We start from the raw sequence: 25021 nt of genomic DNA, 5'->3' as shown, positions 1-25021 counted from the left end.
TCCTGCAGGTGAACGTGGTAGCCCAGGTCCTCCTGGCCCCAGTGGACCCGCAGGAGAGCGTGGACAAGATGGAGGCCCAGGTCTTCCCGGAATGAGAGTAAGATAGGACATCTCCAAGAAAATGACATAAACTCTATTAGAGATGCCTCATCTGATCTGATACAATAGAGGAGTCCAATTAGAAAAATTTACATTTTAGCAAATTTTATAATTTATTGTAAAATGCATTATGTTTATTATATTTAATAGGTATTTGGATTACTGTATTTAAATATATTTATATTGAATTATTATTTAAATAGGCTTACATTTGATGTTTCAATAATTAAATTATATATTAATTTAAATATTTCAGTATACTTAAGTATTTAACTTGTATTTATCGCTTATTTGCAATTAAGGCAAATAAGCTGTTGGTCAGATTTTCATAGTTACATATCAATAAGATTTTCAGAAATAACCTATTGTGTTGTATGCACAGAATGTAACAACATTCTGTGAGCTATACTAAGAATCAGCAAAACTGCTGACAACAAATACATTGAAATTCAAACGTCAGCCTGACTGCAGGCCTCAGGGAGCTAAACAAGATTTTATTGGGAATGAAAATGAATGATTTAAGATATAATAAAAATAATATTTAAAGATATAAAACAAATTAACTAAAATATGTTATAAATTGTGTTGCTTTTAAGTAGAGGTACATAGTCAAATTGATTAATTCCTCGATTTTTACCATCTGCAATGTCTTATTCCCAAATCATGAAAGAATACAATTTCTATGCACATTAATTAGTCTGATGCCTTGATTATATACGACTCTCAGAGAAAGAAATAAACTCTTAACAAAAGGCTTTGTTAGCTTTCTCCAATGTTTCCCCTTAATGGGATGGGGGGAAATGGGAGGAGTTTTAATCTTTATTACAGAGGTCAAAATCAAGCAAGTAATTTAAAATGCATTTTTATATATTTATATTTATGTATTGTAACTTCATACTACACATTTTAAACTGAAGAATAACACTATTTTTTCTTCAATTGAAGGGTTTGCCCGGAATTCCAGGAAGCCCTGGAAGTGATGGGAAACCTGGCCCTCCGGTATGTACATTGTGCAAATATTTTATACTAGTCCTCCTACTGACCTTACCCTCATGCCACAGTATCTACATGATAGGTTGTTATCACAGTCAGATTAATTGTCTCTTTTTTTGATTGATTTAATTACCAGAGCACTTTATTTGCTGTCTCATTGTAATAACATTCTGTAAATCTTGTCATTTAATACTGTTTAAAATAGAGTACACAGAAGCTTGGTTGAAATGCAAAACACATAGTAAGTTTTGAACAACAATGTCTCTAGCCTGATCTCACCTTCACTCATTATTTGGATATTCATGGATATTCATTTATATCACCTAACAGATGCCATGTCTTCATTTCTTTTTTGCTTATCCCAGGGTAATCAGGGTGAATCTGGCCGCTCTGGTCCACCTGGCCCCCCAGGCCCACGTGGGCAACCAGGTGTAATGGGTTTCCCTGGTCCTAAGGGCAATGAGGTGAGTGGGATTTCTCCACTTCTCCGGTGCTTATGCTCGATCAGTCAACTGTTAAGTTGCTCCATAGTGGGGCTATCTGGTGCTGCAGCTTTAAGTTTTTGTATGCTGACCAGAACAGGTACTCTAAATGCGATCTTTCTCTTTTGAAAGGGTGCACCAGGTAAGAATGGAGAAAGAGGCCCTGGTGGACCACCTGGAACACCTGTAAGTTTCATTAATGTTTTGTTTAGTTATATAATAACTTATTAATGACATAATAATAGTTAATAACAATAATTTTGTGACCCTTATAAAAGTTATATCAGCCCATAACCATAGCCTAATTTTGTCTTTGTATAGGGTCCTGCTGGGAAGAACGGTGATGTTGGCCTTCCGGGTCCTCCTGGACCTACTGTAAGTGTGGTAGTCCCACAAGAGGCAACTATCAGTTATTGTCAAGGCAGTCTGGCATCTACAGATAGAAACTGTGAATTTGGGGGAAGGAAACTATTTTTAATGATATAAAGATATCTCCTTTTATGAAGACAAATAAAAGAGCTCTTCTTTGACATTATTTTAATAAATTAAGACTTTGTTAGGAGAAACCTTAGTTGGGTATACCTGGTATGAGTTGAAATGATAAGTCAATTTAGAGCTCTTGGGGACCTACCAGCTTTTCAAATTGAAGCATATTACTGCTCCTTCTAATGTTTATCAGAGCCAGCATTTCAGACTAGCATAAATGTGTCTGCTGAATTACATCTAATGGTTGGAATGAAAGAAGCAAATACCAGAACACCAAGATACGTTAGTTTTGGGGATTGTGCAATGTCATCATCAGATCATGATAAGGAGACATAGATTAAGTGTCGTGTGAAGATGTTTATATGTTGAAATATTCTCAGACAAAATCTTTTTTTTTTCTCTTTTGTTTGATTCTAGGGTGCTTCTGGGGAGAGAGGAGAACCAGGACCATCAGGTCCACCCGGTCTCCAGGTGCTGTGTGTTTATTGTTTATTGGTTTGTGATTCTTTTTAACACACACATACTTCATCATCGTCACCCTCCCCCCAAAAACAAAAACAAAAACAAAAAAAAAAAAAAGGAGGCATCTGAACATTTCCATTAGGGTGCACGTCATCATATTTTGTAGAAAGACAGATCAGCCACTTGACAAAAGTTATTGCTTAGTATTTCGTAATTGCAAACCAGATGGCTAGCTCTGTAGATTATGTCACGTAAAACCTCTAGCTATCAAATTATCACCTCCTACTTTGTAAAGGATCGGAATGAGTTTGGTACACATCTTCATGTCAAAAAAATAATTGCTAGGTAGGAAAATGCGTAATTTATCTATGTAACAGAGATGATAATACTGTTCCTTCATACAGGGGTTGCCTGGTGGACCAGGACCGGCAGGAGAAAATGGAAAGCCTGGAGAACCAGTAAGTAGTAGTTCCTTTTAAAAAAAAAAAAAGGAAAAAAAAACAACAAGAAAAAATATATGAAAAGCTCTTCTTTCCAAATAAAGATAGCTATCAGCACTCTGCAGAGCAGAGAAGCCCGCTGTAAAGGATAATAAGTGAAAGAAACAGGGTGCCAACCACAATTTACTAAGTAAAGTGCATGGATAACTTGCATTTATTTTCTCATAAACAGGGGCCAAAAGGTGATATTGGAGGACCCGGATTCCCAGGCCCTAAGGTAAATCATATAGTTGTGGTTCCATAATTACATTAAGGAATTAATGAACTATAAGCCTGATAACAAAGAATAACACATTTCTTTGCTACAGGGTGAAAATGGTATCCCAGGTGAACGTGGTGCACAGGGTCCTCCAGGACCTCCTGGAACAAGAGGTGGGCCAGGTCCTGCTGGCTCAGAAGGTGCCAAGGTACCCACAGCCTTGCTTGCTTCCTGCTATTATGTGCATCATTCAGGTTCTTTTTTTTTTTTTTTCAATCTTTTCTAATTATTTTTTGTTACTCTATAGGGTCCTCCTGGACCCCCTGGTCCCCCTGGAGGCACAGGGCTGCCTGGTTTACAGGGAATGCCAGGGGAAAGAGGAGCTTCTGGAAGTCCTGGACCAAAAGGGGATAAGGTAACACACCCATACACGCATACATGCTCTGCCAATTTTATGGTAACCCAGTGTTAGTTTCCCACAAGGCACCGGCTTTGTTCACATCTTCACTTTTGGCCTGATTTCAGAGGTACTGACTGTGTATCAGTATTGTTGATTTAGCGGTGTGATATGGACCCCATACATTAAAAAATACAGGCTTTTTCACCTGGTTTAATATACGCCAGATATTTTGCTGTGTTAGATCTCATGGGGGAGGGATACATCAAAACAGTTCCAATTAAGTTAATAAACAATGAGAATAGTTCATACCATGGGCAAACAGTTTGGCATAGACTCCATTTTAAATCAATTTTGGGTTTTTTTTCCATCATCAAAGTCGTCAGTATCTGATACTTAATACTGGGCAGAATGTCATCCCCATTTTTAGATTTGTATGATGACAATAAGGAAATCCAGTTGTTAACATACACTTAGTATGAGATCCTCTCCTCAGTAGTGTTTTAATTCTTCTCTCGCCCCCCGCCCCGATGCTCGTCTTATGCTTGCTTTTTGCTTATGCTTTTTATGTCTTATGCTTGCTAGGGAGAACCTGGCGGCAAAGGTGCTGATGGCATTCCTGGTGCAAGAGGAGAGAGAGTGAGTAGTCTTTAAACATCTAACAGTTTATCAATTAGCTTCACATAGTCTACACTTTGCATATGAGCACATTTACAGTGCATAAGTACTGTCTAGGAGTGGTAAAGTAGTAATCCCACTGTATTTCATTCCAGCTGTGCAAATCTGGTTTTGTAAACTAAATTAGACTTAATACTAGTTTTTGTGATTACAGCCGCTTTTTTGCTTACAGCAAAAAAATTTTTTTTTTTTTTGCAAGCGGATGATTACTATTAATTGGGACAACATTTTGGAGGGAAAGCATCAATACAAAAGTAGAGGAAATTTTACTAGCTTCCTAAATTTAGCTGACTGACGAGGAAAATGCTGGTTATAGTGAAGGACAAAAAGACATCAGGATAGTAAGTATTCTCCTACAGAATACTTCTACAGTTTACTATATATGATATATTGATACATCTATATAGCATATACACATATGTTGTGATTTAACCCCAGAGAGCAACTAGGACCATCCAGCTGCTTGCTTGCTCCCCTTACCCCAGTATGGTAAGGAGAAGAGGGAGAAAAGGAGGGGAAAGGAAAAGAACCCACAGATTGAGTTAAAGACAATTTAATAGGACAGTAACGGAAGAGGAAAATAATAATAATAGTAATGATGGTGAAAGAAAATACAAAATAAAGTAATATAACACAAGTCGCTCTCAACACCCAATGATTGGTTGCCCATCCCATCCCAAACAGTGGTTTCGGATTCCTGTCCCCCAGCCAACTCCCATTTATATACTGAGCATGATGTCTATGGTATGGAATATTCCTTTGGCCAGCTTGTCCTGTCTATGCTCCCTCTCAGCTTCTATAGGAAACTGAAAAAGTCGTTGGCTTAGTATAAGCATTACTTACCAACAACTAAAACAATACGTGCTATCATCATTATTCTCATACTAAATCCAAAACACAGCAGCTGGTAGAAAGAAAATTAACTCTACCCCAGCTGAAACCAGGAGAACTTAAAATAGAAACTTGAAATATATACATATATCTAATGAGTACACGCAAGCATATATACATCAAAATAATGAGCATCAAAAAATGTAGTTTGTATGTGTTGGCAGAAACATGAAACATATTTCAAACCAACATGTACGCATTAAATTCCCAAGAAAGAGAAAAAGTCAGGAAGCTAGTCAAGAGATGTTGAATATATACTGAAGAAATATGGACCAATTAACTACATGAAAAGTTAGGGCAATGGATAATTTATATTGCCTACCATTGAAGGAGACCTGTTAAATTCAGGTGACTTTGGATTAGGTTTAGGTAGTGGGGGGGGGGGGGGAGGGGGGGGGAAGAGGATAAATCCATAGGGGAGATCTCGCATCACAAAAAAATTTGATCTCTGAGTGTCACTCCAAAACGTAGTAGCTGGCATTGTAGACTTACTTCAATTTAAATATCTTCAGCAACTTGTTTACACTGAAGAATAAATGTTATTGATCAAAATAGAGAAATTAACATTGTCCTATTTTGATACAAAATATATTGTTTTCTAATTTTTTAGGGTAATGTAGGTCCCATCGGTCCTCCTGGTCCTGCCGGCCCACCTGGAGATAAGGTAAAGCATCCTCCATAATAATGTTTGATACTGTAAGCAGTCACACTAGTGGCTGTCTCATGGGAAGAAAAGAAACGCCTAATAATCATTCCTGTTCCTTACAGGGAGAGACTGGTCCAGCAGGTGCCCCAGGTCCAATGGGTTCCCGTGGTGGTCCTGTAAGTGATTTTTCTTCCAGTATAACATTACCATGTCTCCTCTAGCCTAGTATAGACATCAGTGTTGTACCTACCCAATCAGGAACACATGTGGCTTGAGTTCAGAATAAACCAAGCCCATTCGTCTCTTGTTGACTCTTGGGATTTTCAGGTGCTAAGAACTTCAGAAAATCAGTACTTTTAACAATGTGAAGGGGTTGGAGGGCTGCAGTGACAGGTTGGGGCAAGAGTGTGAAAATGGTTGTTTCCATCTTGTCTTAAAGTTAAGCAAACTTTTAAAAATACTCATATTTATATTTTTAGATTGATAAAACAGCACGTTTGGATCCCAGTTGGATCTGGGGAACACCATGGATTGTACTCAGGGTTTATACAGGTGCAACTGAGATCAGTTTATCACTCTTTAGACAATTATCAGATAATTCCTGAACAGTTGTTTTTAGAGCTCAGGAGCAACTTTTGGTTTGGGTTTAGGATTTTTCCTCCAAAGGCTGATAAGACAAAGAAACTTCAGTGGTATTCATAGGAGTGTTCTCTAACTTGTAAGGTGAAGCCCGTATTTCCAATATCTTCCATTCTTGACACGTTGTTTTCTACAGGGTGAACGAGGAGAACAAGGTCTTCCTGGACCTGCTGGCTTCCCTGGAGCTCCTGTAAGTATAAACGCTTAAAAGCAATTGAATGTGATTATCAGTTTCTCTAAGTTCATCCACATCTCAGAAAGGCTTGATGTAACCCCTTCAATATAAATACCTGCTACATACACTTGATTCATTTGCTATGCTTTCCGTACTCAAGTCACACATAAAGCAACATTTCTTTATCTTTCCCTTCCTGTAATGGTAGACCAATAGAGTTCAACTGCACTCACATTTAATTTAATATTTAAATTCCCTTCAGAAGAATATCTGGATAGGGTTTCTTATCACAGTGATATCATCTGCATTTTTGGGGTCATAATATAAAAATATAATTTTTCTACAGGGCCAAAATGGGGAACCTGGTGGTAAAGGAGAAAGAGGCCCACCTGGTCTAAGAGGAGAGGCTGGACCCCCTGGAGCTGCAGGTCCACAAGGTGGTCCTGGTGCACCAGTAAGTTTTTGCTGTTTCTTGCTGCTACAGAGGTTTCTTCAGTTCTCACTCACTCTCAAGGTGGCTGGGCCCAAGAGCAAGCATTTGAACTGCCTGAAACTTAATGACACTTCCTATAATTCAAATCTATTTATCAAATAATTTGCTTCATCTATTTTCTTCCATGTAGGGTCCACCTGGTCCCCAAGGAACAAAAGGAGAACGTGGATCTCCTGGAGGCCCTGTGAGTATCTCTTTGACTTAGTCACTGATGAATGACTCTATCATCTATTACAACAAACATGAAGTAAATGAAAAACAAGACCTTCAGTGACTTTAATAGCTACAGTTCAAGAATAATTAAAGTGTTCCAGAAAGGGTAATTAAAGGAGTAATTAAAGTTGAAGTGTTTAGTGGTCTGGATTAAGCTGATTTTAATACAAGTAAGGTGCCAAAATAGCTTTTGGCACAATGACCCAAAGCTATAAAATGGTTTATATCTCAACAGTTATTATATTTACATGCCATCTTTGCCAAGTTGCTCAGAGCCCATTAGCTCACCTTTGAGGAACATATGGGACCTTCTCTTAAAAAGCAAATAAATAAATAAATAAAATTCGTGAACTACTTCTTCAGTTCCAGGACATCTAATTCAGGTTTTAAGCAAAACAGCCAAATATAATTCAAAGGCAGTTCTTGTATAAAAATCAATTTGTTCATGTTTTTCCAATCTTCAGAAAATGACAAGTAAAAGTATTGATCTCTTATAGGGTGCTGCTGGTTTCCCTGGTGCTCGTGGTCTACCTGGTCCTCCCGGTAACAATGTAAGTTGGGTTACCCCCCTTTTCTTTTGTTCTTTCCTTGTGGATATATTTGGACATACATTAATATATTAAAACATATCAAGCTGTATGTACCCTGACATGAATATAACATAAGCAAAAGCATCCTGAATATGATGTTTGGACTTAGGGAAAAACTTCTGCAAAAGAGAGTTTCCTCTCCTCTTATTTCAAAGGGAATAGCAATTCATTCACTTACTGTCTTGGTACTCATGCTTCTATTATGGTTTGCTTTCCAAAGCCTGTCAGAGTTAGTGGAGTCCTTCTCCTGGATCAGGTCCTTGAGTATTTCTGTTGGTGGCAGACATCCTGTCCTCTCTTGATCTTTTATGATGCAAGAAATATTCAATTCAGGATCTTGAATCGGTATGCATTTCCAAAACATTTTGTAGGTCACTGTTGAGAATTTTTTTTTTTAGTTGCCAGTAGAATGGAATGGCATAAGATTTAATTATTTTGGGACAGAGGAGTTTGGAAAGCTTCTTGTGGCCAGTTTTCTCTTGTATGATATGGACTACATCTGAAGTTTAGTGTACCAGTCTGCAGTGTCCTATTATAAAAATGTATGCTGATGTATAGAATAATGGGATTAGCTAATTCAACATCTGTGTGTGACGGAAAGTTGTTTCATAATATCCTTGCATGTTCTACATGCATCTACTTTGGAGTCACATAGTAAAAATTAGATTCTGATTTTTGATTCTTTAAGAAAATTCAAAGAATACAATGGATTTAACCATTTTTAAAATCAAAATTGTAAGTTATCCTTTGTTGTATGGCAACTGAGATATAAAGTAAGAAAATTTATATTTGAATAAACAGACGTTTATGTTCTGTCTTATAGTTAGAGACATTCAATTATAATATTGGTGAATAAAAAGAAAAAGTAGGACTTTATTTAAGGTACTATTAACATCAATGTAATTGGCTAAGCTAAGAGTTTTAATGAAAGACATTTCCTTCTGCATGTGTACAATACACCACCTTAAAGGTGTCTGGCATGAGTGAGTCAAGAAATGAGTGGGGTCTGCAACTATTTCAAATTTCTGTGGCAGAGCCCTGGGTAAGGAAGGTGTATCCTGTGTTGGATGCATTACAAACACTGGGCGTCCAAACTGTGCAGGTATTGTATTATGCAAACCGTATGCCCAGACAATAGGGAGAAAAAAATCGGGTTTGAAAGTGGTAGGCGAAAGGAGTCACTTTGTAAGACCAGATCAGATTTGGGTACATAGAGGTTAGACCCCAAATCCACCTACAGGCAATGAATCAAGTCTGATTGGTTTTCATGGGGAAAGATCAACACCAGTAAGCGTGGGGCACTGTTTCAGGTAGCACAGCTCACACTCCGTTCTTTAAAATTCCTTTTAGGGTAGTCCGGGTCCCCCTGGTAACGCCGGGCCTGCAGGCAAGGATGGGCCTCCTGGACCCCCTGGTAGTTCTGGTTCTCCTGGCAGTCCAGGACCTTCTGGTACAAGAGGTGAGCCCGGCGCACCAGGTGAAAAAGGGCCACCTGGCGCACGAGGAGAAAGGGTAAGTACACTTCCAGCCCGGGACCGTTGTACTAATTGACAGGGATGATGTTCATCAAGAATAAGAAGCCACCTATTGAATTTTGAAGATCCTCAGTATTGACTGCTCTGACCTTTTCCTGAACAGGGGGCACCAGGAGAACCAGGTCCTCAAGGCATCGTCGGTGGCCGGGGCAACACAGGTTTGCCAGGTCTGCGTGGCCCGAGCGGCCCACCGGGTATGGCGGGTGCCAAGGTGAGAGTGCGTTCACTGCAGCAACAGCCTCAAAACTAACACAGCGACCGTAATCCACCTGCTAAAAGCAGCTTTGTGTTACAAAAAGTAATGAATGTGTTGTATTTTTAGTCCAGAGACTACAGAATTTGCAGTTATTTTTGTTTACATCATAAGATCGGGTTTTAAAATCTCTGGTAACAAGAAGCTGTGGGATGTGAGGCTGACTTTAATCTCTGTTACTAAGAAGTATATAACCAGCTTCACCCACTTAAAGAGGGCAATGGGCTATAAACTCTCCTTGAGACAAGAATTGAGTCACAGATTCACCTACCTCAAGTTGTTTATGTTTTCTTAATTCTCAGTATGTTTCTTGCTTAAATATTATGACCCAAATAAGAAAATGCTTCTACCTCCCTCCAGAAAAGGTGGCGTGAGGCTTGGTTTGTATTTTATTGCTAACAATGTGATAGACTGGCATTTTTTTGTTAACTGCTATGGCTATTGTTTTGGGGCATGTAAGACAAGACATACCCATTTATTATTTCTTAGTTGACAAAATAGTAAGGAATGTTGCTTGGGTTCAATGGCCTTGCATGAATATTACTAGCGATGAAAAGAAACCAGTTGTATACTTACAATCACCAAAGTCACACTGGCCCTTTACTTTATTAGGTCTCCGCCATAATCACCTATTTAATTAAAGATGTATAATAAGATGGTATTTCATAAGTACCTTATCTGCAACAAAAAGAAATATCTGCAACAAAATCCTTTCCCTTTTTTGTTCAGGGTGAAGATGGTAAACCAGGCACCAATGGTGTCCCAGGCGAACGCGGTGCTCCTGGTCCACAAGGTCCTATTGGACAAAGAGGCTTACCTGGAGAGCCTGGCAGAGATGTGAGTGGATGTGTTAGTTCTTCCTGCTAGCTTGTGAGTTACAAACAGGAGACACGGGGACTAAAGATGCTTTAAGTTTCACAAAGCCTCCCCCAAGTGCCTGATGCACAGGGACCTGGGCAGATGGTTACATCCTCATGCAAGGCTTACCTTTTACTATGTGTGGACCATGTGGCTGTCTTACCTGGAACTAAACAAGACTGTTGCCTGTAAGCCTGCAAAATAATGCAGATCTGATAGATCTTTTATGGGCCCCCCCACCTCCAGCAACTGTTCCTTCTTGAAAACGTTGTCTTTCTTTGATGAGCGTCGTTTAAGCGTACTGGAAAACAAGTTGTCTGTTCATGATCTAGCTTATGAACAAACTGTACTACTCTTTTTTTCCAGGGTAACCCTGGCTCAGATGGCTTGCCTGGCCGTGATGGATCCCCAGGAGGCAAAGTAAGGATCGCCAAATAAGTGTTATGTAGAGATGACAATATGCGCAGCGAGTTCTGTGCTATGTAACTTGTTCCTTGAATCTCCTATGCTCCACTGAATATACTCTCTACATTGTAGTTCTGTAAAACATTAAATTTCTTAACCTGTCAACTGTGACTATCTGCAGGGTGACCGTGGTGAAAATGGTTCTCCTGGCCCTCCGGGACCTCCTGGTCACCCTGGACCTGCAGGGACCAGTGGTGCACCTGGAAAAGCTGGTGAAAGAGGATTTCAGGTAAGACCAATGTAAATAGCTTAGTGCTTTTTGACATACCTTACCTATGCAAAGTCCATTTCATGGTATAGTAAAGTGGAAGTTTGGAAGAGTCATACATTTGTTACTGTCATAGTTTCTCGGCATTGAGGACCTCTTTTGTAAGACTATCAAGAGGAACGACATCACAGTTTATGTTCCTGAAAACTGTGTATAAATTAAGCTCAAAATCCACGTGCTCCTCAGGATGCCAAAAAGTACATCATCCCACCAGGCCCTATCTTAATTTCATCCCATCCAGTGCTCATGCAGCACAGGCGATGTTATTTATTTAAACTAATGGAGTAAATTTGGAAGACTGCAAGCTATTTCTGAGAAGTGCTGACACCAGCACAGCTGAACACTTCACAAAATGAACAAGGGGTCCAGTGCATGTGGTATGTATCAGTGCCTACAAGCAGCTGAGTAAGACTAATATTGGTAGAAAAAAGAACTGACCAGAATTCTTGCTGATTATATAGTGTGTGTGGAGCTTCCCCTCATTTCCAAACAGCTACTGGCTTTGAACATACTGCTTATCTGGAAATAAAAAGGCCGTCTAGTCATCTCCAAGTGATGGATGACATCATATTCTTATTGTGTCATAGGGTCCACCTGGCCCTCCTGGCTCTGCTGGTCCTGCTGGTGCTCGAGGTCCTGCTGTAAGTCATGTTTAAAGTATTTGTGATATCATACATTCACTATTTCCTGTTATTTGGGCATTTTTCTAATTTCTTTATGTATTCCTTTTATTGCAAATCTACTCTTAAAGGGTCCTCAAGGTCCTCGTGGTGATAAAGGTGAAACTGGTGAAAGAGGCAGCAATGGCATAAAGGGTCATAGAGGATTTCCTGGTACCCCCGGTCTCCCTGGTCCTCCTGTGAGTGTTTTGCGTTGGTTGGGAATTACAGCTGTTCTGAGTTCCTGTGGTTTGGGACCTAGGTAACTGGTTAGCCTTAACTGATTTACTGAGGAAAGAAAGAAAGTGTAAAGAACCTGTGTAATTTGGTTGTCAAATGTGTTCAAAAGTCCAGATTCCCTGAATCAGCGTGAAATACATGTTAATGAAGAACTGGAAGAAGGTGCTAGGAGCTAAAGCTGGGTTTGCTAAAATCCCTTTCAGCTACTTGTCTGCCTTTGTCTGAACAAATATTTTTCCCATTCATTGATTATTTATTCATTCCTTTCCCTGATTAAATTGAAAAAGGTAGAAATAGGGACTGAAATATTTGTCTATTACAAACCTATGCACAACAGACATCTAAATCCATGATAAAGCAAGTCAGAGTCAAATAACTCTCTTCTGTCATGCATCTTTTGCAGTAATTAATATTAGGGCAAAATGGACACAAAACTGTAAACTTTGTAAATTGCTGAATTGTAAACATGCATTACCATTTTGAACAGTTCTTAATGGCTAAAAGAACTGAAGGGTGATAGACAGGCATGCCCTCGGCATTTATGACAAGTAAAAATTTTAAGCGGGATTTATACTGAAAAGAACTATCAACAGCACTCTTGATGATACAAGTGAGAATCAAGGAACCAAAACTCACCTAGTTAATCTACCATTGATGGCAAAAGGTTGGAATTGTTAACTATAAATTCCACCAATACTAACCCATTTAATAACACAATGTAACCTGTTGTCTCACTTATAACATGAGTAAAATAAAATAAAAGTCTGATAAATTCTCATTTACACTATGGCAGCCAGATGATTAACAATTTTTTTTAAACATATGGCTTAGTTCTTTGCGGTGCATACATAAAGTAATTTTTTACTGCATCTGAAAACATGAGTGTTTGTCAAACTATTTAAATAAATTTACTGTTAATGTGATTTTATGGTAACATGCAGCATGTTGAGCCTATAGCTATGTATTCTTGTGAATGCAAGATTTCATCCAAAGCTCATCGATGTCAGTTGGCATTCTTGCATTTTGGATGATATTGCATCACTAGTATTTTTTCATGTGGAGAACATTTGGTAATTTTTTCTGGTTGAAGAATGGCAACCATTCCTTCTCATATCTGACATAGGCTTTTTATAGGATGTGTTTCATCTAATTTTGAAGTTGTTTCAGTGTCTCTAAGGTACATCCAGATAGATGGCAAATTATTACTGGGTAGTGTATGACAGACTTATCTTTTCTTCATAGGGTCCCCTGGGTCCACAGGGCGCAATTGGAAGTCCAGGAGCTTCGGGTGCAAGGGTAGGAAAAACTCCTTACTTGGCATAACTGGAAAGAAGATTCAGACACACACATTTTTGAAAACTCTCACAAAGTATTTCTAAATTTGGAACTATCCGGTAAATTATTTTGACAATATTATTTGTCTTCAACATTGTTCTAGGGTCCCCCAGGACCAGCTGGGCCACCTGGAAAAGATGGTACAAGTGGCTACCCAGGTCCCATCGGTCCTCCTGGCCCTCGTGGTACCAGAGGTGAAAGTGGCCCTGCAGTAAGTAAATTGTGCACACTCAAACAAACAAACCTTCAGGGATTATTCATGAAACATAGATTGCTCTCCTATTTAAATATCTCCCTCAGAAAATTCTGTACTTCACAGACAAAGTTTGTGGTAGGAGGTATCTAGCTATCAAGGCAAAATCAAAAAAAGTACTGATCATTTGTAGTTCGGTGTAACTATTGATGCACTGGCGGTTGTGTTAGTCTCAGATAATCATTGACTTCTCTGCATGCAATGAGAAGGCAGTATCTCCTCTTCACTTCAGAGCACAGACCTCCTTTGTGTCTTGGAAGCTATGAAGCAGGTTTCCTAGGCTCCTCTAGAGAGGCCAGCACTGCAAAGGTCACTGCCATAGTCGCTTCTCCTAAAGCCAAGAAATGGTTATTCTCTGGATTTTGGTGGAAAGGGTTCCTTCTCAAAGCCCAGACAGAAGAAGCACAGCCACAGCTTGACAAAATTAGGAAAAGAAAATTCCCATTTTAGGAAAATAAAATCCTGGAAAGTCTAACAGATGTTTGTATACAGCAAGTGCTGTTATTTAATGAATAAGTAAAATAAATGTTTATGTGAGAAATCTCATTTTTTAATATTAAGATTATTAAGATTAACCCACACAGACTTTTAATTTTAACCTGTGATATCTACTCAGCACTAGGTTCACTATCTTTTTTTTTTTTTTTTTTTTTAGGGTCCACCAGGCCAGCCTGGTCTTCCTGGTCCTTCTGGTCCTCCTGGTCCATGTTGTGGTGGTGGTGGAGCTATCATGGGTGCTGGTGAAAAAGGTCCAGCTGGCTATGGGTATGAATATCGAGATGAGCCAAAAGAAAATGATATCAATCTGGGTGACATCATATCTTCAATGAAATCAATTAACAACCAGATTGAAAACATCATTAGTCCTGATGGGTCACGGAAGAATCCAGCTCGTAACTGCAGAGATCTGAAATTCTGCCATCCTGAGCTCAAGAGTGGTATGTTAGGTTCTTATTTTCACCAATGGTAGCAGATCTCGATTTTTTTTTTTTTTTTTTTTCCCCATGAATGCTATTGTGTTTGAGTATTTAAATGCAGAGATCTGCTTTTTTTTTTTCCAAACAAATGTCATGATAAAGATGATAAATATAATCATAATTTCAAACTCTGAATTACTATGTATTTACACAGTATATACACTGACTTCAACTCTGGTCCTTACAGGCTTATAAGTGAACATTTGTTTAAACAATTTTATGGAAAAAAAAAAGGCAAACAACCACATGACAAGTATAAGTTCTATATTTATTTCAAATGTCAGTCATATTACAATATTCACATGAGCTCAGTATATTTTTATATCATCTTATTTTCTGTGGCATCTCTTCTGTCAAAATTAATATGCTTCCTAATGTGGCTCAGGAATCTGCCACAGAAATAAGCTTCACCATCATGCAGTCAGATTCTTCTCCAACTATATTAAGCCCTTAATGTTTTTAATTTTATTTTACCTCTAGGAGAGTACTGGATTGACCCTAACCAAGGCTGCAAGATGGATGCTATCAAAGTATACTGTAATATGGAAACTGGTGAGACGTGCCTCAATGCTAACCCCAGCACTGTGCCAAGGAAAAACTGGTGGACCAGTGAAAGCAGTGGAAGGAAACACATTTGGTTTGGAGAATCTATGAATGGAGGCTTCCAGGTAAGAAATTACCACAGTTAACAACCCAAAAGGTAGCACGCATATTGTACTCGTGTACTAATAATAATCCTGAAATTAAACTAATCTAAACATTTAGCGTGTGAAATAATAACGATATGGACTGTCCCTAGACATGATTAAACAAAACCTGTTGCTTATGTGTTATGCTCTGCAGTTCAGCTATGGAGATCCTGAGCTTCCAGAGGATGTCTCGGAAGTTCAGCTGGCCTTCCTCCGCATCCTCTCGAGCCGTGCCTCCCAGAACATCACCTACCACTGCAAGAACAGCATTGCCTACATGGATCAAGCCAGTGGAAATGTTAAAAAAGCTCTGAAACTGATGAGCTCTACAGACGGTGAGATCAAGGCTGAAGGAAACAGCAAATTCACATATGCTGTTCTGGAAGATGGCTGCACTGTAAGTAAACAAGAATTTAGTACAGTATTTTAATAAATAATTCCCTCTAGAGGACTACACCCATAATGAAGGAAGAGAGCACTTTGCATGACTTTGGTAAGGAAAGGGCACATTTACACTTAATTGGGGAACTTTAGATTCTGTGTACACCAGAAGTGTCACTCCTGTAGCAACTGTAGAAAGTGAGGTGCACTCCCATTTGAATCTGTGCTTTACAGGTATCTCCTTGCTTTAGTGAAGTCACAGGGACCAAGTTTTGATCCGTCCCATGTCAACTCTAAAACTAACAGTAGTAGGAAACATCTTAGTCATACCTGATTCATGCCATGGGCTGTGATTATGGGAAGGGGCAAACACAGTCTGCTCACAGATGCAACATTGCTTCACTCTGCCTTGCTCACTGCAGCAGAAAGTACTGCAAAGGAGCAGTAACATCGATGAGCATGCTGGTCTATGAGTACCTGCAGCCTTTTCAGTTACAAATAAAAAACATCATCCACTATTTCTGCCTCCTGCAGTTTAAGGTGCCAAAGCACAACAACCACTGACCTATATGGCAAACCTGTTTAAGGATGCATGAACACATCTACGTTGCAGCCGCTTTGTGGCCATTTCTTTATCATGAACATGAAGAGCTACCTCATCACTGCTATCACTTCTTCCTGAGGCCAAAACCCCTTTCCAAACAGCGTAGCCATTTGTACCATCTCCCAGCATGCAGAGCACATTTCGGTCTTGAGTCAGGGCACCGGCACCTGTCCATCAGGGATCCTATCCCTTCTGAGCAGCGAGGCCTACAACCCCACACGACCTCGCATAAAATGTCCAAAAATGAAGGATACCTATCTACGTGTTCATTTCTACAGAGACTGCAACCAGTTTTCACGGTGTTGAGAGGGACACAGTAACACGGAAAGAGAAAGTATGAAATCCAGTAAACTGTAGGACAACTTTTACATAGCCTAACACTCATTTCTCTAACATGGTTGTTCTTTTTTCTTTCTTTTTTAACTTCACAGAAACACACTGGTGAATGGGGTAAAACAGTCTTTGAATACAGAACGCGCAAGACAATGAGGTTGCCTGTGGTTGATATTGCACCCTTAGATATTGGTGGTCCTGATCAGGAATTTGGCGTGGACATTGGCCCGGTCTGCTTCTTATAAATCAAAGATCCCGCTCTTTCTGAAACTCCAGCAAACAGATTCACACTCCAACTGTGCTCCCTTGTTTTAGCCTTGTCAGCTAGTACAGGTGACCATCAGTATCCCAGTAATTTATTAACAAAATTTCTGGGGGGAAAATCAATTTGATATCAAGGGTTATTTTTTCGCTATTACAAAATGTACAGTAAAAATGCTTTTTTGCTCTATTTTTTTTACCAAATTTCATCTTCAAAACATGTCTCCGTGGTGCTATGATACAACTTCAACACTTAATAAAACAACACTGTGTTCTATTATTTGAATGTTAGCCAATTTACAAAGCACTGATTGCTCCCAGTACCAAAGTTTACCCTTTTTTCTAAGATGCAGTCCATAAAGCTAGAAAGACCTCCCTGTTTCAACTACCTCAACATGGACCGAAACTGGGATGTGTCTGATGAGTCAAACCAAAAAGCAATCATCAAACAAAACACTCAAACCACATTGGACCCCTTGACCAATTCAGTGGAATCATTTGGTACAAAATTGTCTATCTCTGTACTGATTAGCTGTGAAAAAGTACGGTGTGTTTTAAGAGTTTAATAATACCTTCATGTCAGCAGTCACCATAATTTTATTGTTGGATTGTATTCTGTTATCAAAGGTGCTTTTCTACTTTCCTGTCATTGCTGGTCAAGACCACTAAAATTAGGGAAGTGTAAAAGACTAATATGATGGTGCTAATGTATTTTTCACTCCTAACTCTGCAAGTCAGGGTTATTGACTTGCTTAAAAAAAATAATAATAAGGTAAAGGATTTAAAGCAATTGTAAATGTCTCCTGTCAAAGATCGTCATTGGCATGTCATAGTTGAGAACTTTTTCCCTTCACTCTGTAAAAGTCAATAAAGATGCAAAATTGTGAACTTCTTCTGTCACGTTAACACATTTATAGTGTTGAAGGTTAACCATCTTTGTAAGCTTTTATATGGTTGTTGGTCTATTCCTTACAGAGACACATAATAAAATATCTTAATAAAACTCCTTGTTGTTTCATAAAACTGACTTTTTTTTTTTTTTACTATTTTTATCTCTTTCTTCAAACAAATTAATAAGGCAGGACACAACTCTGGTACCACTTTAACTGATTTTCCCCAAGATAATTTGAAGGAAAACTCGGTAACCCTAAGGGATGCAGTTTATGGCGTCATACTATGAAATTTTGTTTCCTCCTTTTCCCACTCCTCTCCATCCAGTGGCTCGTTTCCTCAAGCACGGTGAGCTTTGACTAGCAGCATGGATTCAGCTCTGACACCAAGATCCAAAAATAGCACCCATGCACCAAGGCAGATCAGTTTGGAGGAAATACAAGCACTTAATCCTCCTCCCCCCACCCCAATACCCTGCCTCAGTCTAAATAGGCAGTCATAGGCTACCCTCCCTACAGATAGCAGCTTAAATGAAGAGGCACCAGCAGTTTGATGAAGCTGACAGTCTAAGCATCTTGATACTTTTTATGGCCTTGGAGCTGCACAACAAAGTCCTCCCCAGATCTTAGCAAAAATTCAAGGAACTGTAACTACCGCAGTAGTTTGGCGGTGCCTGAGTTTCAGGCCAGAAGAAGGCAATAGCCGCACACCAGAACCTGGGCCCCGAAACTTCTCCCAGCGGTAGATGCTGATAGATGCTACTCAGTCTTTCCTGTGAAGGAAGATGCAGAGCCTGCCCCCACATCATAACCACACTGCCACGCGTTGTTCCACAGCCCATGGTCATTAAGGACCTTTTACAACAAGGTCCGACAACAAAAATTGGGGGTGGGGTGGAAATAAATCAGGTTCTTAAAGGTTCTCGTTGCTGACTATTGGTCATGCATCCTTGGAGAATACTTTCTGGATTGGACCAAGCTGGAAAACTGGGCAGAGAAATGCTGTTGTTTAAGACTCCTCACTAGATTTGGGTCTGAGCCGAGCCACTGCCCTGCTCTAGCATCACAGAATTTGGACATGGTCATGCAGAAGCAGCATAGTGAGGGTCTGAGGAGACGTTAACAGCACAAATGCAGTATCAACACCGGCGTGACTGTACTTAATGCAACATAAAAGAATAGTGCCAACAATTCATAAAAAATATTGGCTTTCACAGGAAACCTCCTCATTTATGGTGAAAATAATATAGCTACCATTTATGGAAGATGAAAATTACATGTACGTAATACTATTGATCTGACATAAATTACATGGTAGGAAGCCTTTTGATTAGTATTGAAATTTTATGTAAGCAGCTGGTAAGAACGCTGGCTGGTGGAAAAATGCATTAGAAAAACCTGTTCTTAACCTGCACGGGGATAAAAAAAACCTCTGTAATCTCCAGCGCTATTGTGGCTGAGTAAATGGCTGGTAGCAATTACTCAACTTGTTTCTAAAGAAAACACATAGTCATCTAGTCTTTGAGTAATAATTTCTACTAATGAAAGGTGATTACTGGAATGTTTGCAGGAAACACAAAGAAATAACAAAGACCACTATAAAATATTTTACTTGAGACAAATACCCTCTTTTTTTCAGTGTCACTTATTAAGCCACCATGATTCTAATACTTCTGTACTTTTATAGAAAGGTCTTTGAGATAATAGAAATATGAAACAGAACAGGCTAATAAACAAGAATTAGCTTTGAAAATAAGGCTAGCTTTTGGAAGATTTAGATTCCAATCCTTTTTTTTTTTTAATCTGATTGACTGTGTCAGCCTGCAAAAGGCTCTAGCTTTTATTTTACACGGGAAATATAATTTAAAAAAAAAAAAAACTTACCTGACACTTTCAGGCTAGCAGCACCTATAACACTGCTATAGAGTAACACATCAAGTTCATAGACTACAGCACTTCTGGAAATTAATTACCTTTTGCACAGGTAACTAATGGAGGCCTTTCAAGGCTGTACAGAAAGACCAACACTGGCTTTCAAGCTCTAAGATAAGTTGATTTTTAGGCACATATTCAAATGCATCTTCCTTTGGCATATACATTTAAAGTTGTACTGGAGAAAAGAAAAAATAATAATACTGTAGTCTACATAACTGAAAGAGAGGCACAAACAAACAAGGACAGAAGTTGCCCACACAGCACTATGATTGAGATAAGAAATTTCTCATTCTGATCCACAGCTCCTTATTCAGTCATATGTTACCCCCGTTGACACTCATACACTTCTTTGCACCCCATTACTATGACTCTTTTGGAAAACAAGAAAGGAAACAAAACCACCACCCCCCCCCCAAAAAACAACAATCAACCAAAACAAAACAAACAAAAAAACCACCCTACCCTGTCACAAAGAGTTTCCTGGATCCTACCAACAGATCAATAATTTAAGTTTTAATATTTCTTTGAAATTTCTTTGAAACCTTTCCAATTGATTGCACATTATCACCTAAAGGTATAGCTCTGTTGCAGGAAAACAGAGCTTTTCTTCTGGTGAACTGGACTTTCTTCTGGAATCTTAACTATTGTCTGCAGCATGGGGACTATTTCAACACCTACTTTCTACATCCTTCATGGAAATTAGGTTTAAAAAACCCAAAACATGTCAACAATCCAGCAATCCCTCCTCTAACAGAAAAACTTTGCTAGCTGATTAGGCTCTGATTTTAAACAATTTATAAACCCCTGTGAATCACTTACACAGCCTTACCTCCCTTTGGGCAATAGGTAAGGTATTCTCCATGGCCACCACATCTAGCAGGTACGTGGCTCCAGGCACTGCTTCAAGACCTCACAAGCGCCCTTTCACGGCCCTTGGTGGGTGCAGCGTGAGAAATCACTACAGAAGTGGCTTGGCTTCAGCAATCCACCCCATCCACCCTAGGGAACCACCTAGGGACAGCTGGCGGCAAGAGGCGAGATATTCCATGAGTCTGTGTCGCTGCAGATCTAGTCTGCGGCTAGAACCAGGCCAGGGCGAACAACTGCTTATAATGGGGTTGTGATGGTTTCTGAATTTAAATAGCTACTAGGAATTTTTTCTGGAAGCTGGCTAATTATCAACAACTTTGCTTGCTAAAAAAAGGAAGCTAGAAATTTAACTAAGCAGCTGTGTAATTTGTAACCCTCACTGTGTTGTGATGTCAGCTAAACAGTCTTAAGCCTCTATTTGCAGGCAGTAACTTGGGGAAGAGCTGCCTATGAGAATTTTGAATTCATAAAGGGGAAAGATCTTCCCTACACGTACTTTGCCATGCTATGGCTGTCCTGATAGCTTTAGCAGAGAAATCTAATTTCTAGTGTTCCTTGTCAGCTGTGTATTATTTATATAAGCTGGAAAATGTGTTATTTTGAGGACCGGTTATTATTTATGACAGTAACACAGCTTCATTGTAGTCACCAAATTAGAAGATCTTTCTTATTACAGATAACATACCCATTTCAACCCTAATGGTTCTTTGAAAAATCGTATCCTTTTCACCAGGAAAGAAGTCAGGTCTGGCAGGCTCCGATTTTTAAACTACGTTCCTCTCTTCTGGAAATGTGAGTAATGAGGTACTTGTTGCACAAATCTTAAGCTGCACTAATGTAAGAAATATCTTTATTATCATTTAGCATTTTAATTCAACATGTGCTGGTAATCAGATGTCCTTGATTATATCTTGTTATGCTCTTAAAGAAAAATCTGTAGAAACCTAGATTTAAAGTACTAGAAGAGAAAGATATTTTCCAGGATGTTTTAGGATTTAGGAGATGAAGAGATGCTTTCTGTGTTTCTGCCTACCTGTTTACTGGGAGGAGGTCTAGTTCACCCTACACTGAGGGATTGCTGTTCCAGGATGACTGAAGTCCACCACAACAAAATCCTGGTGGTCTTGTCTTCCCACCTGTTCTTCATCCCACAATAGCTTCAGCCTAAAGGATGTCTTCTGGAAGCATTGACTGTAACCCATACTGCTACTTTCCCATCACTGCAGCCACTCCTGCTTGTGACATGTCCTTCCTAGAAGGCCATTGGTCACCATCTTTTCCTTTTTTTTTTTTTTTTTTGCCATAAAGCTATGCTTATCCAAAATTTCTTTCTGCCAGAGGAGGTTCATGAGAAACTGCACAACCTCCTTTCAGTATACCCTTAGTTATGGACGTCTCTGGATTAAGGGTCAAACCTTAAGTTTGGTTGCTGAATCTACATCCACATCCACTGAGAACATAGTCATTAAAAGACCACTCTTGGAGGCACTGGAGATGTTGCTTAAACCAGGACACTATCATAACTCACATTTCAGCCTTACTATCTTTGTTACAGTAATGCCAAAGAACCTAAAAAAGTCCACTCCTTTCAGTCTGGTAGCATCTGCAAAGCAGAGGTTAAAATTCCTGTCAGGAAATGGCTGAATTGATACAGCAGCAGGAAATGTTCTTGACTTTTTCTGTAGGATCACACAGCATATTCTTAAAAGGCAGAGGCTCCTAAATTACAATGATGGCTCCTACAATTGTCACGATCTTCTGTCATGTTGTGTTTCTTTGTTGCAGGGAAGATCGCTCCCTACCAAACATGTACAAATATTTTGTTGAAGTTTCTAGAATTGCAATAACGTTCTTTTGTTATAATCGGTTGATTTTGTATCAGATTTTTCATTCCGTTGACTCAGGCGAAAAAGCAGTTCTGTGATGCTTTGTCAGACATGAACTTGCATGTTTTTTTCTGCACAAACACTCCTAAACAAGGCTGCAGTCTTCTCTGGAGGATAGAGAGTAATACGTCACTTGAGAAACAAATTTTCAATAGAAACATTCTATAGTGCACCATTCGCTGATACTGAGAACACAAGAGATCATAATGATTACGAAATATTTTTCTGACAAACCTTAAACCAGAGCTTATAGAAAGATGTTTTCTTACTCTAACAGCAAGGAAATAAAAATATGCAAGAAATTAACATGTAGGGCATGGAGGAAAAAATTGATTCTTCCAGCATCTGGCTCAAGCTAGTGTTGCATGATACCCTAATACTTTTACAGACCTTCTCCCAACAAATGATAAAACATATAATGCTGACAGCACAATAGATGATACATTAGCAATCAAGCTCCCTGAGTTATCTCAGAATCAAAATTATTTTTTTTTTCTGTAGCGTAAACACACAGTTTGGCCAACTGAGTCTATGGATCAGCAGTTTTCTTGGCATTCCAATTTCAGTCATTGAACTGCTAATTTTGTTTTACCTTTTGTCATGAGATATTTTTATGATAATACCATAATTATCTAATACTATAATTTTTACCTTGTTTTCTCTACGGTATTCACCTACTTGCAGGAAATCTTTCTTTTCTTCCATTACCATTTCTACCTTTCCATTTAATTCTGCTTTTCTTTTTGCAGTTGTTTTATTCTCTGTCTTCCTGGAATCCTATCCTTTTTATAGATATCCTTTCTCAACAAGACCAACTGCCTAGCGAGTATTAAACCTTCAGTATAGCCTTCATTTCCTGGAAAAATAATCAAAAAAAATCCATAGATTATGAGAGTGTTTTCCAATAACCACAGACAGCTACAGGAGATAAAAGAAACCTAGGGGCTCTTACCCTACAGTAATAAGAAAAATAACGCTTTTTGCTCTTAACCTATTTTTAGACCCTTTACTTGCCTTCATAGAGGAAAAAAAAATCTTCCTCAGTCTCCTCTATTTGCTTGCAGTGTTTTGTAGACTCTGTGTTGCTTCTAGCTATAATTTCTTACATTTCTGTGTTGTCTGATGCATTCTTCTCCTGTATGTAATACTCCCGGTGCTCTACAGAATCTCTTCAGTATTGAAAAACCTTAGAGCTGAGTATCTATGATAGCTACGAGGAAGCTAAGAGATAGGCAAGGAAGGAGTTTGGGAGAGAGGGGCCATGAGATTTGAACTTGAGCTTTCGTACACCCAGAGACAACAAAATAACCACTGAGCTAGAGGGGATTACCAAAAGACAAGAGAAAGGAAAAGGTCGGTACAGAAGGAGGGTGGAGGAGATGCAACTTAAGCTGCTCCACCAGCGTTTTAAAAGAGCAAACATTCAGCCCAAATGTAAACTCTTCATAGTCACTCTTAAACTGAGCTGAATAAATCCAAAACAGTGATTCAAAAAAAAAACCCACTTGTTCAGGGAGGAGTTAAACCACCAATTCCTTCTTTGCCTTACATTTTAAGCATCTGGAACTGCTCAGTATACAGAGCTCTCTGCAAGAAGGCTCTGATGAAGTAGGGTGGCTATAATCCCATTTGACGCACGCATTCAGAGCTGGGCTCCTCTAGGAAATACAGAAGGAGCAAGAACTTTTTTTTTTTTTCTTCTTTTTACAATATAAGTATTACTTAATTATAAAGTATATAAAGCAATGCTAATACTGCCCAGTTAAACCACCCGGCACGTTAACTGATGTATTCGATAAACTGTAGCACTGTGATCAGTTCTGTCCTCTGTATCTCTTTCTGCTCAAAATAAATTAAGAGAAAATGTCAAGCAGGAATAAGAGAAAAAGCCTTGGAGAAGGCATTATTAAGCTCCTTGCAAAATATAATATCTATTTAATATAAAGGTGAAAGAGCACCAAAACTAGTCAATATCAAAATAAGAATACACTCAGCAATACTTGAATATCAATTCTTTGTTCATTGTGCTTGCAGATAAACAAACTTTTTCATTTCTGTGAACATTAACCATAACCTTCAAGGCCCACTGAGCATATCTGAAAGATCTTTCACATCTTTTCATCCCTCAGCAAGAATGTATTCTTTCAAATCTTTAACGTGAAAGAAATCTAAAAGTAAAATACACTGTAAAATGTGGTCAGTGTTAGGAGACACTGCTTGGGAAAAGAAATCCAGTACGGATTCTACTGCGCAGCTGCATAAAATCTAAGCCGTGAAGGTGAAAAATTAGTGTTAAATACCTCATAGCCCTATAGACCAAAGCTGTCGCTTTTCCTACTTAGCTGCTTTTATTTGTTCTTGGTGAGATATTAGAAAGGATAGGCTG

General features: G+C 38.9%; 1 protein-coding gene across 1 annotated transcript; it reads left to right on the top strand.

Moving 5' to 3' along the window:
* Positions 1-44: 44 nt before the first annotated feature.
* COL3A1 (collagen type III alpha 1 chain) lies at positions 45-18077 on the top strand. Its single transcript, XM_082483666.1, has 30 exons — positions 45-97; positions 1045-1098; positions 1458-1556; positions 1707-1760; positions 1896-1949; positions 2478-2531; positions 2927-2980; positions 3195-3239; positions 3331-3429; positions 3529-3636; positions 4204-4257; positions 5798-5851; positions 5956-6009; positions 6609-6662; positions 6994-7101; positions 7271-7324; positions 7851-7904; positions 9294-9455; positions 9582-9689; positions 10461-10568; positions 10956-11009; positions 11176-11283; positions 11910-11963; positions 12074-12181; positions 13464-13517; positions 13660-13767; positions 14465-14747; positions 15267-15454; positions 15630-15872; positions 16892-18077. The coding sequence occupies exons 1-30, from the start codon at positions 92-94 to the stop codon at positions 17036-17038; spliced, it is 2784 nt and encodes a 927-aa protein (XP_082339792.1). The 5' UTR covers positions 45-91; the 3' UTR covers positions 17039-18077.
* Positions 18078-25021: the final 6944 nt, after the last annotated feature.

This window comes from Vanellus vanellus (genome assembly GCF_965231255.1).
Source record: "Vanellus vanellus genome assembly, chromosome: 5".
Lineage (NCBI taxonomy): Eukaryota > Metazoa > Chordata > Aves > Charadriiformes > Charadriidae > Vanellus > Vanellus vanellus.
Note: the sequence above shows the minus strand (reverse complement) of the source record. Positions and strands in the feature narration are given on the sequence as shown.

Excerpts from the sequence above, each read along its gene's own strand:
- COL3A1 (XM_082483666.1), top strand. Across the intron at positions 5,852-5,955 it reads CCGGCCCACCTGGAGATAAG|GGAGAGACTGGTCCAGCAGG; the intron begins GTAAAGCATCCT and ends TGTTCCTTACAG. Across the intron at positions 15,455-15,629 it reads CTATGAATGGAGGCTTCCAG|TTCAGCTATGGAGATCCTGA; the intron begins GTAAGAAATTAC and ends TATGCTCTGCAG.